The sequence below is a fragment of the Pinus tabuliformis genome, chromosome 1_1 (assembly GCF_031772625.1).
Source record: "Pinus tabuliformis cultivar Carrire ecotype Pingquan chromosome 1_1, CPIR1, whole genome shotgun sequence".
Lineage (NCBI taxonomy): Eukaryota > Viridiplantae > Streptophyta > Pinopsida > Pinales > Pinaceae > Pinus > Pinus tabuliformis.
In genome coordinates this window covers 402,656,307-402,675,839 of record NC_142297.1, presented here as the reverse complement: position 1 = coordinate 402,675,839, position 19,533 = coordinate 402,656,307, and the positions used below count along the sequence as shown (strand labels likewise).

Below are 19,533 nucleotides of genomic sequence, written 5' to 3'. Positions count from 1 at the left end.
CCTTTACATTACACAAATGAATGATTCTTGGATGATTCAAATGACAAAACCTCCTTTCTATATATAGGAGTCTAAGGAGTCACAATATAACCCAGCCGACCTAACAATAATAATATAAAGGCACAAAAATAACAATAGAGGGATTCTATGGGGCACAGTAATAACAATATCTGGGCAATAGGGGCACAACAATATTAATAAGGGATACAACTACAATAGTAATGGGGTAATCACTAGTATTATAGGGACCTAACATGCCCCTCTCCTTCAAAAAAAGTGTTTTCCTCAAAGCTTGAGTAGTTTTGGATGCTTCTGTATAAAATTATCATCCTCCCATGTGGAATCTTTAGTGTATAAGTTCTTCCACTTGATGAGATACTCCGAAATTGATCGATTGTGTAGCTATTGAGTTCTTGTTTCTGTGACTGCTTCCGGTTCCAATATAATTTTTCCTTCCTCATCAAGTTCTAACAATATTGTTTGAACTAGGAGCTTGTCACCTACAACCTTCTTTAAACATGAAACATGGAAAACTGGGTGCACTCGAGAAGCTGCAAGAAGCTCCAATTTGTATGCCATAGTACCAATCTTTTGCAAGACCTTGTACGGACCATAATACTTTGGTGATAATTTATTATCCTTCTTAGCTTGCTTGAGGGACATTTGTTTATATGGTTGTAGCTGTAGGAGTACCCAATCACCTACATCAAAACTTCTTTCGCTGCGATGTTGATCTGCCTGTTGTTTCATTCTATTCTACGCCAACACGAGGTTATCCTTTAAGAGTTGGAGGACTTGTTGTTGATGCTCGATGTGATGTTCCACTGGTTGAACCTTAGAATTTTCTCTTAAATATGATGTGATGGATGGTGGCTAATATCCATAAAGTTCCATAAATGGGGTCATTTTTTTGTTGTTGTATGGAAGGAAGTGTTATACCACCATTCAGCCAGAGGCAACCATTTGACCCATTGTGTCTGTTTATCAGATACAAAGCAATGAAGATATCCTTCCAAACATTTGTTTACTATCTTAGTTTTCCCATCAGATTGAGGATGATAAGATGAGCTATGAGCTAACTGAGTACCGAGAGGAGAATAATTATATCCAAAAATTTCCAGTGAAAATGGGATCTCTGTCACTTACAATAATCTTTGGGTTTCCATGTAGCTTTTGAATTGTTTCCATAAATGCATTAGAAACTATACTGTCTTTAAATGGATGTGATAATGCACAAAAGTGTGTATACTTTGTAAGTATGTCAACTACCACCATGATGACACTCTTTCCCTCAGACTTGGGTAAACCTGTGATAAAATCCATTGAAACCTCCTCCCAACATTGGCTTGAAATGGATAAAGGTTGTAATAGACCTGGGGTCTTAATTGTTTCAACTTTATTTTGTTGGCAAACCAAACATTCTGCTACAAACTTTTGAATATCTGATTTAAGGCCATCCCAAAAAAATTCCTTCTTAACCCTATGGTAAGTTTTTAAAAATCCTGAGTGCCCTCCTAAGGGAGAAGTGTGCAATTCCATAAGAATCATTTGTTTGAGTTGAGAATTCTTACAGAGGTATAAGCGATCATTGTACCATAACGAATCATTTTGCCATCTAAATGTATCAGATGTACTGGAATCTTGCTGTAACTTTCGAATAAGTGCCCACACTTCTTCATCATTCTTCCATTCCTCCCTTGATTTGTTTATCCAATCTGGTTGGATAATATAAATGGTGCACAACAATGCTTCCACATCCTCATCCTTTCTTGAGAGTGCATCTGCCACCACATTTTGCTTCCCTTTTTTGTAGATGATTTCAAAGTCATAACCCAACATCTTTGTGACCCACTTTTGTTGCTCTTCAGAGGATAATCTTTGTTCTAAAAAGTATTTAAGGCTATCATGATCTATTTTTACCTTGAAGTTTCTTCCCATTAGGTAGGGTCACCATTTCTTAAGTGCATGTAGTATTGTCAACATTTCCTTCTCATAAATAGCTTTGTGTAAAAACTTTCCCTTGATTGGACGACTTTCAAAAGCAATGGGTCTTTCATCTTGCATTAAAACAACACCAATTCCATTTCTTGAAGCATCACATTCCACAATAAAGGTTTTTGTGAAGTCCGGTGTAGCTAAGACCTGTGCTTGGCACATTGCCTCTTTAAGATGTTCGAAGGCCTTTGTTGCTTCTGGAGTCCATGAAAATGCATCTTTCTTCAATAATGTTGTTAGAGGTGCTGCTATTCTCCCATAATTCTTAACAAACTTGCGATAAAACCCTGTCAACCCGAGAAATCCTCATAGATGCTTTATGGATGTGGGGATTTTCCATTCCTTAATGGCTTTAATTTTGCTAGGGTCTACCTTAACTCCTTCATGAGATAAAATATGACCCAGATATTCCACCTCTTGTACTCCAAAGAAACATTTGGATCTTTTTGCATATAATTGTTTCTCCTCCAATAGTTGTAGCACCCTGTCAACATGTTCAACATGATCCTTCCAAGACTTGTTGTAGATTAGTATATCATCAAAAAATACTAACACAAATTTTCTAAGGAAGGTTTGAAAATGGAATTCATCAAACCTTGAAATGTAGAAGGTGCATTGGTAAGGCCAAAAGGCATGACAAAAAATTCATAATGACCCTCATGAGTTCTAAATGTTGTTTTCGGAATGTCTTCAATCTTCATTCTGATTTGATGATATCTTGAACGAAGATCCAACTTGGTGAAGTAAATTGATCCATGCAATTCATCGTGTAATTCATCAATGACAGGAATTGGAAACTTATCTTTAATAGTGAGCTTGTTGAGCTCCCTATAATCCAGACACATGCGCAGTGATCCATCCTTCTTATGCACCAATACTACTGGAGCAGAGAAAGAACTTTGACTAAGTTGAATTATACCAGCCTCTAGCATTTCTGCAACCATACGTTCAATTTCACTCTTTTGGGCATATGGATATCTGTATGGCCTGATGTTTGGAGGAACACTTCCCGGAATCAGATGAATAGCATGATCATGATCATGAATAGGTGGGAGACCTTTGGGAGTCTCAAATACCTTGGAATGATTGTCCTAGACTTTTTGGAGATCTAGAGAAATAGATGATTTCGATGTGGAAACATCTAGCGAACATAATTGTGCAATTACACCTCTTTGTTCTTTTTTTAGAAGCTTTGTCATATTGTTAGAGCTGATTATCTTTCCCAATTTCCCTACAATACCCCTTAATTCAACTTCCTTTCCTTCTGTAGAAAATTTCATGAAAAGTTCTTGAAAATTAAAAGCTATTTTACCCAAGGATTATAGCCATTGGACTCCTAGTACTCAGCACCTCCCATTGGAATGGAAAGCATTGGTCTAGTCAATACATATTCTCCCATGGATAGCTTGATATTATGGCACTTTCCAGAGCAATTTATTGTTCCTCCATTTGCAACCATCACTTGACACTTTGGTGCTAGATATAGGAAGCAATTCAATTCTTTTGCTACCTTACAATGAATAAAATTGTGGGTACTTCCTGAATCAATCAACACTATTACCTTTTTCTTCTTGATTTTTCCTTCTATCTTGATGGTTTGAGGAGTGGTAATTCCAACCAATGCATTACAAGATATGGTTGGATTCATTTCTTCTTTATCTAGGCTTTGTTCCTGGAGTATATCCTCTTCTTTTGACCTTTCTTTCTCCTTTTCTTCTTCCTCTTCACAATCTATGTAGAATAATTTCTTCTCAGCACACTTATGACCTTTAGTGTATTTGCTATCACAACTGTAACAAAGCCCTTTTGCTCTTTTTTCTTCCAATTGTTGTGGTGTCAACCTTATAGGTTATGGAAGACTAGGGGAAACAACACTTCCATCTTTATAGTTGTGAGTGGTATGCTTCCTGGTTGCCATAATTTTGCTTTCCATTTTTCTTGCTAACCTGAATGCCTTCTCTAATGAATCAGGTTCCCAAAGGCGAACATCATGTTGGATATTATCCTTTAAAGTCCCTATGAGCACATCAATCCTATGCTCCTCTGGAATATTTTTTACCCTTATGTTCAATTTTTGGAACTCCTCAATGTGCTCCATTATTGAACCCTTTTGTTTGAGACTTATCAATTGGCTAAAAAAAGTGTTGCTTTTTGTATCCTCATAATGTGTTTTCAATTCTTCCGTAAAAATTTCCCAAGTGATAATTTGTTTACGAGAGCAAAGCCATTGATACCATACAATCTGATTTGGTTCCAAATATAAAGGTTCAATACGTACCTTTTGTGTGTTTTGCACATTATTGAGATCGAAAAATTGCTCCATCTGTAACATCCATGTTGCGAGATCCTTGCCATCAAACTTCCTCATATCAATTTTTGGAATATGGTGGGTCTTCGATCCAACATTAGAGTCTATGAAATCATGATTAACATTTCTTTTGTTTGCATCATGAGTATCCTTTAGTACCCTTTCACCATTAGTAAGTATTTCTTATAGAAAATTTGTCAAATATGTCTTCAAATTTGCCATCCCTGTCTTCAAATCTGTCTTCAAATCTATCTTCAAATCATCCATTTTACCTTCCACGCCCTTTATCTTAGATTCCATGCCATTTATCTTAGCTTCTATTAGCTTTTGTGAGAGTGACATTTGTTGCACTTGGTCTTGCAATTTTGATATATCATGTAGCAATTCTTCCTCTTCTTCATGAGTCATGCTAGAGCTTTCAGGTTGCTTACTAGGTGTTTTCATTTTATTTCCTCGGGGCATCGGTTACCGATAATAATTCTCTACTATTCCCTTTGAATTCCTTCAAAATAATTTTTCAAACCAAGCTTAAGCAAAAATTTAAAAAAATCTACACACCTTTTTTCACTTTTTAGAAGCTCGATATTGCCTCTGATGTATCTCTGTAATTTCGGATCATCCAGTTCTGAAATTGTGACCTACAGTAGCCCTATGTGTCCTCTTTCCAATGCTACCAGTCTGATCCAAATTGGATTCTCCAAGGAAGAGTTATGCCAAATCTCCCACACTGACCTGATTATAGACTAGTTCAGTAGAGCAAAATTCTACGACATGCCACGTGTCCCTATTTCAACCTTTAGCTTTAAAAAATATATACAAGAAACTACAGTCTGTCCTCTTTCTATACCTTCTTATGAAATTTTAATCCGATGCTCAGAGAGAAAGTTATGACGATTTTCTCCAGGTCAACTGTTTGGAATGTAATTCAGGAGTCTGCAAAAAAACCAACTTCCTCATATCATATCTCTGCAAATATAGTGTAAAATGCTCTGAAATTTGGAGCCGAGGTTTAGTGCGATTTTGTCTGAAATGGGTTTTTCTTTTCGCTTCTGAAACGTCACAGAAAAAAGTTATATCGAAAATGCCAGATGACCTATTTGGAGCAGCGAAATCCTAGAATCTAAAGCTCTGATACCAAATGTTATGAAACTAGCTCACAAAAAGATAGAAAAGATAGAACAATGCTTTAGAATTCAACCTCTTCGAGGGGGCAGCCTCCTTTACATTACACAAATGAATGATTCTTGGATGATTCAAATGAAAAAACCTCCTTTCTATATATAGGAGTCTAAGGAGTCACAATATATCCCAGCCGACCTAACAATAATAATATAAAGGCACAAAAATAACAATAGAGGGATTCTATGGGGCACAGTGATAACAATATGAGGGAAATAGGGGCACAACAATATTAATAAGGGATACAACTACAATAGTAATGGGGCAATCACTAGTATTATAGGGACCTAACATTGCCAATGGAATTGCATTTTTAGTTTTGGCTATCTTATTCAAATCTTTATGAATGCATTTAGACTAATACAAACATTCCTAATTTTGTACACAAATTGTGTAATATAAAAATTATTCCTCTCTTGATAAAAAAATTAAAAATAAATAAATAAATTATTTAAGAAAACGATAAGTTGAAATTAGAACTTATATCATCCGAATCTCATAAAAATATTTATATTCAAGTTATTTTAACTATTAGGGTTGGAATGTCATTATATGCGTTTTCCCATTCAAATGCCTCTGTACTTACACTCATTTAGTTTACAATCAAATATATTAATGTGTAAAAATTGTATATGTATTTGAAAAATGAAAGTTATTTTCGTATATAGGAAATGTCAATCCAAATGGAATGAAGTCATAAACAATATATAGATAAATATTCAAGTTTATTTTGACTATTATGGTTGGAATGTCATTATGTGCGTTTTACCATTCAAATCCATCTGTACTTATACTCATTTAGTTTACAATCAAATATATTAACGTGTAGAAATTGTATATGTATTTGGAAAATAAAAGTTATTTTCATATATAAGAAATGTCAATCCAAATGGAATGAAGTCATAAACAATATATAGGTGCATCTTGTAAAAGTGCTAGAAACTTATACAAATGGATATATTTCCTTAAATATCAATAGTGTGAGATGAGATAAATAATGATATTTTTTTTATATCATAATGTGAGCTCATGAAAACCTTTGATATCGTGAAGGGTACGGATTAGTGTGGTGAATTTGAAGATTGTGTTTATACCGTTACTGTAATTTTAAGCCCTTGCTTTGTTAGAGTTAACACAGCAAAATTTAAAACACAAATAAGACGCACAACATTCAACCATGAAAAAAAAATAGATTTTAACGTGGTTCACCCAACCAATCTGGGCTACATCCACCAAAACAGAGGCATCAGCAATCTTATTATTCAACAGGAGATTACAACAACATAATTCCTCACACCCTCTCTGCTCACATATCCTCTATGGGCTTACATTTTTATAGCTGGAGTAGAAAACTGAATCATAAATTCTCTCACAACAAATATAGGATGCAATAACTCCTCCTCAGGAATAAATGGAGCTAACTTAGCAACAAATCCTATTGTTGTCACATTCATGAGATTTTTTCCTAATTTAATTAACAGAAAAATCTCAACAATCTCCACCTTGACAACAATTAGCCTGATACCCTGTTCCTTTATTATTTTATCTTTTCTACAAGCCAAGAGAAGCCAGACACCAACGTAGCTTCTCTAACAAAACTGGTTTCGTGAACATGTCTGCACAGTTTTCCTTTGTATGCACTTTTTCAAGAGAGACTCCCCTTTCAGTGATAACCTGTCTTACAAAATGGTACTTGATAGGTATATGCTTTGATTTACTATGATAGGCCGGATTCTTAGCCAAATGAATTGCACTTTGACTATCACAAAATAGCTTGATGTTGTCCTGTAACCTACCAAAGTCACCAAATAAACCTTTCAACCAAATCGCTTCTTTGCAAGCATGTGAAGCAGCTATGTATTCTGCTTCAGTAGTGGATAAAGCAACAATGTTTTGTAGCTTTGACATCCAACTAATAGCTCCACCTACAAGAGTAAAGACATACCCTGAAGTTGACCTTCTCTTATCCAAATCACCTGCAAAATCGGAATCAACATATCCGCAAACAAATTCACTACTCCTGTTATAAGTGATACAATAATCACTTGTGCCTCTCAAATACCGAAGCACCCATTTCACTGCTGACCAGTGTTCTTTTCCTGGAATTTCCATATACCTGCTGACAACCCCAACTACATCTGAAATATCTGGTCAAGTACAAACCATCGCATACATCAAACAACCTACTACATTGGCATATGGAATTCGAGACATATATTCTTTTTCTTCATTTGTATTAGGACATAAACTAGAAGAAAGCTTAAAATGGGAAGCTAAAGGGACTGAAACAAGCTTCACATTGTTCATACCAAACCTTAAGAGTATTTTCTCAATATACTTCTGTTGTGATAGCCACAGCTTACCATTTCTCCTGTGTCTGAAAATCTCCATGCCCAAAATCTGTCTTGCTGCTCCTAGATCTTTCATATCAAATGTCCTAGCCATCTGAGCCTTTAACCTGTTGATCTCTCTTATGCTTTTTCTTGCTAAAAGCATATCGTCAACATACAACACTAAGATAATGAACATGCCATTACTTAATTTCTTAAAGTAAACACAATGATCATATTCACTTCTTATATTATTTTGACTCATCATGAAAGAATCAAATTTCTTGTACCATTGTCGAGGCGACTGCTTCAAACCATACAATGATTTCTTGAGCCTGCAGACAAATTTCTTGTTGCGATTTTGAACAAACCCTTCCGGTTGTTCCATGTAAATCTCCTCATCTAAATCTCCATGTAAAAATGCAGTTTTAACATCTAGTTGTTGTAATTCTAAATCAAGTAAAGCAACTAATGCTAATACAATTCGAATTGAAACAATTTTTACAACTGGTGAAAATATCTCATGAAAATCAATGCCTGCTTTCTGAGAAAAACCTTTTGCGACCAGCCTTGCTTTTTACCTGTCCTCTGTATCATCAACACCCCTTTTCAATTTGTAAACCCATTTACATCCCACAATTTTTCTATCTTTAGGAAGTTCTACCAAATCCCATGTTCCATTCTTGACTAATGCCATCATCTCGTCCTTCATAGCTTCTTTCCACTTTTCACTTTTAGAACCTTCTACAGCTTCCTGATAGCATAAAGGTTCATCATCATTAGCAGTTAAAGAAATTGAAGTAACATAATCATCATACCTTTTAGGAAGACGTTTGATTCTTGTGGACCTCCTTAAAGATGTTTCTGGTACTTCCACAATTTGTTGATTATTATCTGTAGGAACTTCTTCATGATCTGCATTTGAAACATGTTCATGATCTACATCTGAAACTTATTCATGATATACATCTGAAACTTGTTCATCTTGACTATCAACAGTATTTGAACTGGTTTCAAACTGAATGTGTTGAAGCTTAGATACATTATCCTGTTTCAATTTATCATCTACATCTGGATTTTCAAGTGAATATTGATTAAATTTAACATCTCTGTTCATGATAATCTTGTGAGTAGTAGGATCCCACAATCTGTATCCCTTAGTCCCATCACCATATCCAACAAAGATATATCTTTTTGATTTAGGATCTAATTTAGAATGCTGATGTTTCGAAACTAGAGCATATGCATCACAACCAAAAACTTTAAGTTTAGAATAATCACAAGGATGACCTTTCCATACCTCTTGAGGAATTTTGCATCCTATTGCAGTTGATGGTGATCGATTTATCAAATAGCAAGCTGTAGAAACTGCTTCTGTCCACAATTCCTTCTGCAAATTGGCATTACTAAGCATACTTCTTGCTCTCTCTAAAAGAGTCCTGTTCATGCGTTCAGCAACTCCATTTTGCTGAGGAGTATATACAGTGGTTTTATGTCTTTCAATCCCAGCGTCCTTGCAATAATTATCAAATTCCTTTGAAGTAAACTCACCACCATTATCAATTCTTAAACATTTAATGGTTCTTCCACTGATGTTTTCAACTAATGCTCTAAAATGTTTGAAAACTGTGAATACATCAGACTTCTTCTTTAACATGTAGACCCACACTTTTCTAGAGAAATCATCGATAAAAGATACAAAATATGATGATCCTCCATATGAGGTTGTAGGAGATGGACCCCAAACATCAGAATGGATATAATCAAGGATTCCCTTACTAGTATGTTTTCCAGTTTTAAACTTCTGCTTGCTTTGTTTCCCAAATAGACAATGTTTGCAGAAATCTAACTTAACAGACTTTAAATTAGGAAGTAACTTACGATCAGATAAAATATTTAAACCTCTTTCGCTCATATGGCCCAACCTTTGATGCCATAAACGAATAGAATTACTGTCGTTTTCAGATATTGTAGAAACATGATCTGACTTTTTTCTTCCTTCTAATTGAAAAAGATTCCAACTTTCTTTGCTTTCATTACTAGTAAAATTCCTTTATAAACTTTCATTACTCCACCTTGAATAAAAGTTTTATATCCATTAGTGTCTAGTACTCCTAGTGAAATGAGGTTTTTTCTTAGTTCAGGTACATGTCTTACATCAGTTAGAATTTTATTTGTCCCATCAAAAATTTTAAGTTGGATGCTTCCAATTCCCACAATGTTACATGTGACATCATTTCCCATGTAAACTACTCCATCATTGATTGATTTATAAGTTTTAAACCATTCTCTATGAATGCACATGTGATTTGATGCACCAGAATCTAACAGCCAATGTTGATCATGATTAGACAAATTAACTGATAACACTTCATCACTCATACCTGAAATGGATGCCGAACCTGTATCTGTCGTGTTTGCTTCTTTCTTCTCTGTCGAAGAGTCTTCTTTGGATGTTTGTTGTCTCTTCCAACAGTCCTTCTTCAAATGTCCCGATTTGCCACAAAACCAGCACTTTACTTTACTCTTCTTCCCTTTCGATTTTGACCGTGATTTGTCGTGCTTACTGAAGCGTCTTTCTTTAGAACATCCTCTGACCATCATTGCTTCTGATGTAGAGGTTTCTAAATTTGACCTCTTCCTTGTTTCTTCGGACAACAAAGCTCCAACAACATCATCAAATTCAAGGGTTTCTGATGAACTAAGACTTATAGAAGTAACAAAATGATCCCATGACTCGGGCAACAAGCATAATAAAGTTATAGCTTTATCTTCTGATTCAAATTTTACTTCTATACTTTCTAACTGCACCAGGAGAGTATTAAAGGTATTCAAATGATCAGTAATAGATGTACCTTCCTTCATGCACAAACTGTATAACTGTCGCTTCAGAAGAATCCTATTGGTTAAGGATTTTGTCATGTACAACTTTTCAAGCTTTGTCCACAAACCAGCAGCAGTTTTCTCTGACACGATGTTAAACAAAACATCATCCGCCAAACACAGTCGAATGCCGCTCAGTGCTCTTTCATCCAAGTCACTCCATTCATTATCTATCATGGTGTAAGGTTGTTTAGCTTTTCCCAACAATGCCTTTGCCACGCCTTGTTGCACAAGTAGATCATACATCTTCACTTTCCAAATCTCGAAGTTGTTTTTGCCAATGAATTTCTCGATCTCAAATCAAGCACTTTGAGTTTTTGCCAGGTTGTGTCACACAAAATCTCCAATTGAAAGTTTTAATAAATGAAGTTTTTATTTAAAAACTGCCCTTCAACACTAAAATGCCTTTGCCACTTAATTTAATACAATCCCCTCATAATCACGTTATTTCAACGCTGCCACTTAATTTAATACAATCCGTAGGTAATTGAACCTTTAAAAAAAAAATAGACAGAAGTTCCGAGATTTTTGAAAAAAGGCGCAAACCTTAATCACTGCCAGTCGCTCGCTCCACGTCTCGTTGTACTCCGTTTGCACACATTTGACTCTATGTTCTTTCAAACTCTTGCACGCAGGACCTTCAAATCGACTTGTTGTTTTATAGTACAGAGGCGACCCATTACAAAACGTTTTTGTCCTCCAGCAGGTGACGTGCCACGCAGTTCCAACCTCCAGTCCACCGCACTTTAACCGCTGCAGATTCACATTTCAACGCTGCAAACCAAACAACGTCCTCGTGAAGGGTCACTCATCGATGACACCACGCAGATTGATAACCAATCTGATCTCTTCTACCAGCGCATGGCACAGTGTCACAGTGTATCAACTTGCATGGCCACGCAGATCGACTGGAAAACACGTCGACGGTCTTTGGTCTCACGGCTGCTGCTTAACCTTGCTTTTCCGCTGTAAATATCTGAACTCAACGCAACTAGCAGCAATGCTAACAACACACAGGTTCATTGTTCAGCAACAAACAGTAGATCGATCACGCTCTGATACCAAGTGTTAGAGTTAACACAGCAGAATTTAAAACACAAATAAGACACACAGCATTCAACCATGAAAAAACACAGATTTTAACATGGTTCACCCAACCAATCTGGGCTACATCCACCAAAACAGAGGCATCGACAATCTTATTATTCAACAGGAGATTACAACAACATAATTCCTCACACCCTCTCAACTCACATATCCTCTACGGGCTTACATTTTTATAGCTGGAGTAGAAAACTGAATCATAAATTCTCTCACAACAAATATAGGATGCAATAACTCCTCCTCAGGAATAACAGGAGCTAACTTAGCAACAAATCCTATTGTTGTCACATTCATGAGATTTTTTCCTAATTTAATTAACAGATAAATCTCAACATGCTTGCCCTTGCTTGTATTTCGTTAGTTATGTTTTCTCTAAATGGTTATTCTTCGAGTATAATGGACTCCAATCGAAATACAAGTTTATTAAAATGTGCAATGAAATAATTGTGGTTAGTAAATTGCGTTTTATACGCCAGAGAAACTGTTTTAGTTATTAACTTTACTTTAAAAATAAAATAAGATGTGTTTATATATATATATATATTTGAGACAAAATGTGTTTATATATAAGAATATTGGATTATTTTGTTGAAATATATAATTTTTATTTGTTTTAAGGGTGAATAATTAGTTGAAGAAGGATCTTATTTTTATTATAAGAATCGGTTAGATTTAATTCTTGTGAAAGATATTCTCTAACAAACTAGCATTCTAAATTGGCATATGGTTGAGATATTTACTTAGTTAGTTGTTGTGTAATCAAGATAGTTTCTCTATCTTGAGATAACTTTTATGTATTTATAGGAAGAAAGACCATAGTGAAAAAAGTGCAAGTGAAGATGTGATCCTTGAAGTAGCAGAAAAGAATAGCTAATGATAGTGTACATGGAAGTGATGAGGATGATAGCACTGGAATCCAAATGATGGTGGACAATGAAGGTGAACATTTGTGAGTGTTTTGGAATAGGCTCAAGTTCATATTATAATGTGACTCACACATTGTGTTTTTAAGCAAGTTTATAGTACATCATGTTTGGGTTGATGTATTGATCATAGAGAACCTTAAGGTATATACATGGTATCTCCATGGATGGAGTATGAGAACTATATGTACCTAATTCAATGATGATGTAAGCCTGATGAGGTATGTATACCCCTTAAATTTGTCACCTTGTAATGTTCGTGGTAATCTGGTAATCTAAAAACCATTTTTTAGTGTAGGTTTATGGTAAGATAGAAACCACATGATAGAGGAAAATTTATGGTCAACTAGAAGCCACTTGATGTGTTGGTGTGATGGTTTGTGGTCATCCAAAACCATTTGTGTGTTGTTTGTGGTAAGTAGAAACCATGCGAGGAATGTGATGAAGAAACACAAGTTTGCAAGAGATAGGAAGCATAGCAAGGGGGATTCTTGTAGATTCTTTTATTCCTTGGGATTTTGTTGTAGGAGCGTTAGGGGCATGGTTGAAGGTAAGCTAAAATAACCTAGAGCTTGGTAAGAAGAGAAAACCCAAGATGATGATCATGGTGATGTAGGGGAGTATAGCTACAAGTATGAATATATGTGATTCAAGGATGGTTGAATGAACCATGTACGTGAATAACATCCTAGTATATCGACAATTGTAGCAGTTGGTTACCCATGCATTTCGGTGAATGGTTGTTTCTTTATATGTATGTCAATGTTAGGTTGAACCACAGATAGAATTTTCTAATAAGGATGTGCTTCAGTTCATAGTGGATCATGTGTTGTAGAGGAGTACATATTGGTGAAGAATCACTTGATTGAAATTAAGACAACAAGTAGTAATTAAGTGGGAGAGTTGGAGTATATAACTCCTACTTGTCTTATGTTTGACATTTGATCACAAAAGGCGCCAGTCCTTATTATTAAGGAGTTGGTTAGATCTAGTTGGTGTAAGAGATATTCTTCAACTAACTAGCTTCCTAAATTAATGTATGGTTGAGATATTTGTTCAACTAACTAATTGATTGTGAGATCAAAATAATTTCTCTATCTTATAAAAACACTCATATATTTATATATATATCATTATTTATTTAAATAATCAATAAAATATGACTATAAACTTTTTAATTTCATTTAAATAGTTTTAATTAAAAAAATTATTTATTTGAAAAGTAATAACAAAATCACACTAAAAAATAAAAAATAACTATATATTCTTTATTTTAATTATGCACGTGAGTGCATGATGTAATGGTCGGGGCGGTCCGTTTACATGCCCCCCGCCAGTATCGAGTCCTGCGGAGCTGCGCTGCAGCGTATTTGGGCCATGGCTAGTGATGTATGTACTATGTACAAAATGTATTTGACAATATATAGCTTCTTCAGCGGAACCCCGCTCCCCTGAAATTCTTTATTTTAATTATATATATTAAAAAAAATTATGATTTATTTTTTAAAAATAAAATGTAAAACATACTCTTGGTTTTAACTATATATATTAAAAATTCTTTGAAATTCGAATATTCATGATTTTAGTTTTATCTCGAAACCATAATTATATTTATAACAACATTCAATAGCATATCTGCCAAAAACATTTTGTGGCGATAGTGGAGTGCGATCTTAATAATTTTGTTTGTATGTCAATGTCTTTTACAACATTGAAATTTAAAATATTATTAATAATTAATTTTTATAATTTTATTTAAATTTTTGTAATTTTTTTATATAAAATAAATATCTATTTTTGTTATTTATATAAAATTAAAAATATAAATAAATATAATAATAATTTATATTCATCTTTAAATTTATTTTAATTAAGTGAATAGTTTTAATGGCTAAATATTTTTAAACATAAATTTAATAAAATTCATTTGTTAATTTGTAAGTTTCTCCAAATTTAAATTTAATTAGGTTCATGGATGGGGATGACTCTAAATTTAAATTTAATTATATTTATCCATTAATATAATATGATAACAACTTGAATTACGAAAATAGTTTCAATTTAAAATTAAATAATTACAAAACGTAGATATAATTACAATAAATTCTTTTACTTTGATTACTTAGATAAAACGTAAGCATAATTCTCCAAATGCGTGGCCCAGTTAAAAATTTAATTTACAAGATATACCACATACAAAATATTCGTGTAACCACGGATTAGCTAGATTGTTACAGTTTACAAGTTTCATATATATATATATAACACTTATTTACTCGGAAGAAACGATTGAGGTTAACGGGACATTTGAAGCTAAAATTTTATTGCTGCTTTTGAGTTGGATATTTTGTGGGACACTTATCTGGCAAAGATTTTTGTAAATCCAAGTTATAGTTGTTAAATTTCAATATTTTAAGTGTTTTAGACATGTTTAATTGTGTTGAATCTATTTCCACCATAAAAAAATACGATTCAAACACTACCTCTACAAAAGAAAAAAATAATTATTTATCCAGATTCCAGCCACTTTTTACCATCCAAACAATTCCACAGCCTCTCTAGACGATTCCTTTTGTCGGATATACGCTACTTACCGGGAAAGCATCTTAGACTTTATTTGCACACTACACTCATATTCCCCTTACCGAGAATGGTTGTCACCCAGGAAAGTTTTATCACTCAATGCTTGACACTTGTACGTCTCCATATGGAATTAAAGAAAATTATGAAATTTACCTCAACGGATTGCTTCCGCTTTTATCCGGTGAATGAGTTGTCTTTTCCATACGACTTGCAGATGCACCTAAACTAGGGCTGAAGGGTTGACCACGTGTATGTATGTATATCTGCACTACAATATTTTTCATTCCAATCTTTACAAAGTTTCTCTGCGCTTCTGAAACTCCTAAACTAACATAATTCATGTCATCTTGCATCCCTTCGACCCATTAGTGCCCGTTTCTATCTATACATTCCAGTGGGAAATGGCCTCCACCTCCACTGCTGTCAATCACTCCACCAATTCTTGTTACGAGGTCTTCCTCAACCATCGTGGTCCGGATACAAAAAATACCCTCGCCAGCTACCTTTACCGTCGCCTGGTTTTACATGGATTCCGAGTCTTTTGGGACAAGCAGGAAATGCAAGTGGGTGATTCTTTAACTTCTCAGATACAAGATGCTATTAAAACCGCTTATGTCCATGTGGCTATCTTCTCGCCCCGATATGCACAATCTAAATGGTGTCTCGACGAGCTCCAGCTGATGGTGGAGTCAGGAAAGCCTATTATACCTGTATTTTACAATATCCATCCCTGCGAGCTTAGACGGACACAAGGCGAAGGACTGTATGCTCAAGCCCTACGCAACCTCGAAAAGAAGAGAACATATGACTCTCAACCGCGGTATAACTCCACCACGATTGGAAATTGGAGGACTGCTCTCTATGCTGTTGCAGAAATGAGTGGGCTGGAGCTCGACACGTTTAACGGGTGAGAAGTCGAACTTCCCTCTATCAATTCAATATGTAAGATTCTTTTACCTACAGTTTCATTTATTTTCTAACTATTAGTTTTTATATTTTCTTGTGAATAACTAGGGATGAGGGAGAGCTAGTGGATGTAATCGTTGATTCTGTGTCGCAAAAGCTGAGAGGAACCCGCCGCTTGGATGTTGCAGAACATCCCACCGGTTTAGATGAAAAGATTGAAGATTTTGAAGATAAAGTCTTATTGGTGCAGCGGCAGCAGACTGACAGACCCCGGGTCATCGGGATCGTAGGCATGGGTGGTATGGGGAAGACAACTTTAGTTAAAGAAATTTTCAATAGGAAGAAGTCGGAATACATTAGATCTTGCTTCTTATCTGATGTAAGGGAGAATGCACGCAAAGCCTCTTTAGAATCATTGCAAAAGAAACTTCTTGAGTACTTGACTCAAAGAAATGAAACAATAGAATGTGTTAGTGAAGGAATAGAGCTGCTTAAAACCCGTCTCTCATCTTTGAAGGTGTTGGTTCAGGCGTTGGTAATTTTAGATGATGTAGATCATGTTAATCAATTAGATGCACTTCTGAGGCCAATTCGAGATGTTCTTCATCCTCACAGTTTAATATTGATTACATCTCGAGACAGAGATGTTCTCACAAGGTCAAGAGTGGAAGAGTCATCGATTTATAAGTTAAACGGCCTCAATCCACAACATTCCCAAGAACTCTTCTGCTTGCATGCCTTCACCCAACCCCATCCACCCCCAGGATTTGAAAATCTAGTGCGTAAGTATTTAAAGACCTGCAATAGACTACCTTTGTCTTTAAAAGTATTCGGAGCTCTTCTTTATGGAAATGATGACAAGTCTTTTTGGGAAGACCAATTGGAAAGGCTTGAACAAATACTTCCACATGACATACAAGAGAGTCTTCAAGTAAGTTACGATACACTTCAGATGGACGAAAAAATAATATTCTTAGACATTGCATGCTTTTTTATAGGAAAAAGAAGGAACACGGCAATAAAGTTTTGGGACGGATGTGGCTTGAAAGGCTCGCTGGGGTTTCGAAGTCTACTAAATAAGAATCTTGTGGAGCTGGAAGCTATCAGTGACCGTATCAGTGGGAATGAAGATGGGATTAGAATGCACGATCACTTGAGAGATATGGGAAGACATCTTGCTAACTATTCAGGATTGCCGCGTCGGATTTGGCGGACAGAGGACTTCGAAGATTTGCTGCGGCAATCATCTGTAAGTAATCAATCATTCTATCTGCAATATATAACATCTGTAAGTCGTCAATCATCTGTAAGTAGTGAATCATTCCAATAAATCCTGGGTATAGCCTTTTTGTATGTAATTGCTATGTGATTGCTCTTCAATAATGAACAGGTATTAACCGAAGTGCGGGGAATTATGATGCATTGGCAAAGACTCGAAGTTCCATCATTTTCAGGCTGCAAAATTAGGAACTTGCAACTTCTTGATATTCACTGGCAAGGGCTCGAAGTTCCATCATTTTCAGGCTGCAAAATTAGGAACTTGCAACTTCTTGATATTCACTATGATCTCCTGAAAAGTATTATGAAAGCAGTGCAGTCACCAAATCTTATATGGCTTCGCACGAACGCCCGTGCCTACTCTCGCCTGCGTTCTTGGTTTCCATTGACAAACTTAAGAGTTTTAGAAGTGCTCGACGACCGGAGAGGTTCGATGTTGCAATCGTTGTGGCATGAAGAATCGCAGGTAAATAGATATTCGTTGAATTAAAGCGAGTATATTTACTTTCTAGTATAATATTGCGCCAGAGGCTCTCCAATGAATTCCAAAGGGTTTTATTTATTTTCAGGTGCCTGAATATATTACTGGATCAAATCCAAGGGTTTTATGTAGATGACAGTCATCTCTATCTTTAAAATAATTAAACCATGTCAACATTTTTGCAGCCACCTTTGCAGTTGCGGGAATTAAGGGTTACAACTCTCCTCCTTAATATTCCAAAGTCCATTGGGCTGTTGAAACACCTGGAACGATTTGTTGCAGATTATCCCAACGGGGAAGGCCGATTGAAAAAGTTACCCGAAGAATTTGGTGAACTGCTGTCGTTAAAATACTTGAGGTTGGCATGCGAGTGGATGATTTCTCTGCCAGATTCCTTCGGGAATCTAACAAACCTGAAACACATCGAGCTGTCACGTTGCTATAGTTTGAAGAGGCTTCCGGATTCCTTCGGGAATCTAACAAACCTGGAACACATCGACCTATCAGGTTGCGAAGTTTTGAAGAGTCTTCCAGATTCCTTTGGGAATCTAACAAGACTTGTATATCTTGATTTACATGGTTGCTATGCTTTAACCATGTCGAGGGAAGCCCTCGGAAACATCTGCACGCTTCAGTACATAAATCTTACCCGTTGTAGCAGTATTGAAGCATTGCCTTCCCAATTTACACGTCAACGGTCCCTGGAAATTTTAGACCTCACGGATCTTGCAAGCTTGATAGCATTGCCAAGTGACATTGGAGAGCTAAGGAACTTGAAAAAGTTGCAGCTGTGGAACTGCGGGAAATTAATGAAGGGTTTGCCGGATTCCGTTGGAAGGTTGAATCAGCTGACCGAGTTGACGATATACAACTGTTCATTATGCTTGCTGTCATTTAAAATGATTGAAGGAGAAGTAGAAAGTATTTGCCCCAGCCTTAAATATCTTAAAATCACCTGTTGTGATGCTCTGGTGGAGGTTGGAAGATTGCCAGATGCAGTTATAGATCTGGAATTGGCTGACTGTCCTAATTTGAGAAAAATAGAATGGCTAAGTCCTCTTTCAAAACTTCAAGGGTTGAAGCTTAAAAAATGTGAAAAATTGGAGCAGTTGCCCAGTCTTGAAACATTAGTATCTTTGGAAGAGCTTGAGGCATCTCGATGTGAGAAGCTGAGGACCGTATCGGGGTTGGCCCATCTCACAAAGCTTCGAATACTAGATGTTTGGTGGTGCTCTGATTTAGAAGAGCTGGTAGGTGTTGAACACTTGAGACCGTCGGAATGCTTTATTGAGATTTGTGACTGTCCCAAACTCGGAATGCTTTATTGAAATTGGTGAGTGTCCCCAAATTACAGTTACCTGAGTGACAGCATAATGTAAGGAAACAGGTATTTTTGCAATGACAGCATACTTTAGCTATCGCAGTTCTTCCTAGACTTCCTGATCACTACACGTGACCGTGGCTGTTTATGCGCCTTCCACGGCTTCCATTAATTGCTGATTTTTGTCTAATACAAACGTGTGCAGCTGAATAGTTTGTCCAAACACTGATTCATCCACGAGT

At 35.8% G+C, this 19,533-nt stretch overlaps 1 protein-coding gene across 1 annotated transcript; it reads left to right on the top strand.

The window, feature by feature from the left end:
- The first annotated feature begins 15,505 nt into the window (after positions 1–15,505).
- LOC149213377 (disease resistance protein RUN1-like) lies at positions 15,506–19,473 on the top strand. The gene is made up of 4 exons (XM_089390745.1): positions 15,506–16,212; positions 16,320–17,460; positions 17,602–17,955; positions 18,156–19,473. Exons 1-4 carry the CDS (start codon positions 15,707–15,709, stop codon positions 19,296–19,298), a joined length of 3,144 nt encoding a protein of 1,047 aa, XP_089246871.1. The 5' UTR covers positions 15,506–15,706; the 3' UTR covers positions 19,299–19,473.
- Positions 19,474–19,533: the final 60 nt, after the last annotated feature.

What these genes read in the sequence shown, in the direction of transcription:
- LOC149213377 (XM_089390745.1), top strand. Translation starts at nt 15,707, where the DNA reads ATGGCCTCCACCTCCACTGCTGTCAATCACTCCACCAATTCTTGTTAC. An exon ending in GAGCTCGACACGTTTAACGG is followed by an intron (nt 16,213 to 16,319) that starts GTGAGAAGTCGA and finishes GTGAATAACTAG; the next exon opens with GGATGAGGGAGAGCTAGTGG. An exon ending in ATTTGCTGCGGCAATCATCT is followed by an intron (nt 17,461 to 17,601) that starts GTAAGTAATCAA and finishes AATAATGAACAG; the next exon opens with GTATTAACCGAAGTGCGGGG.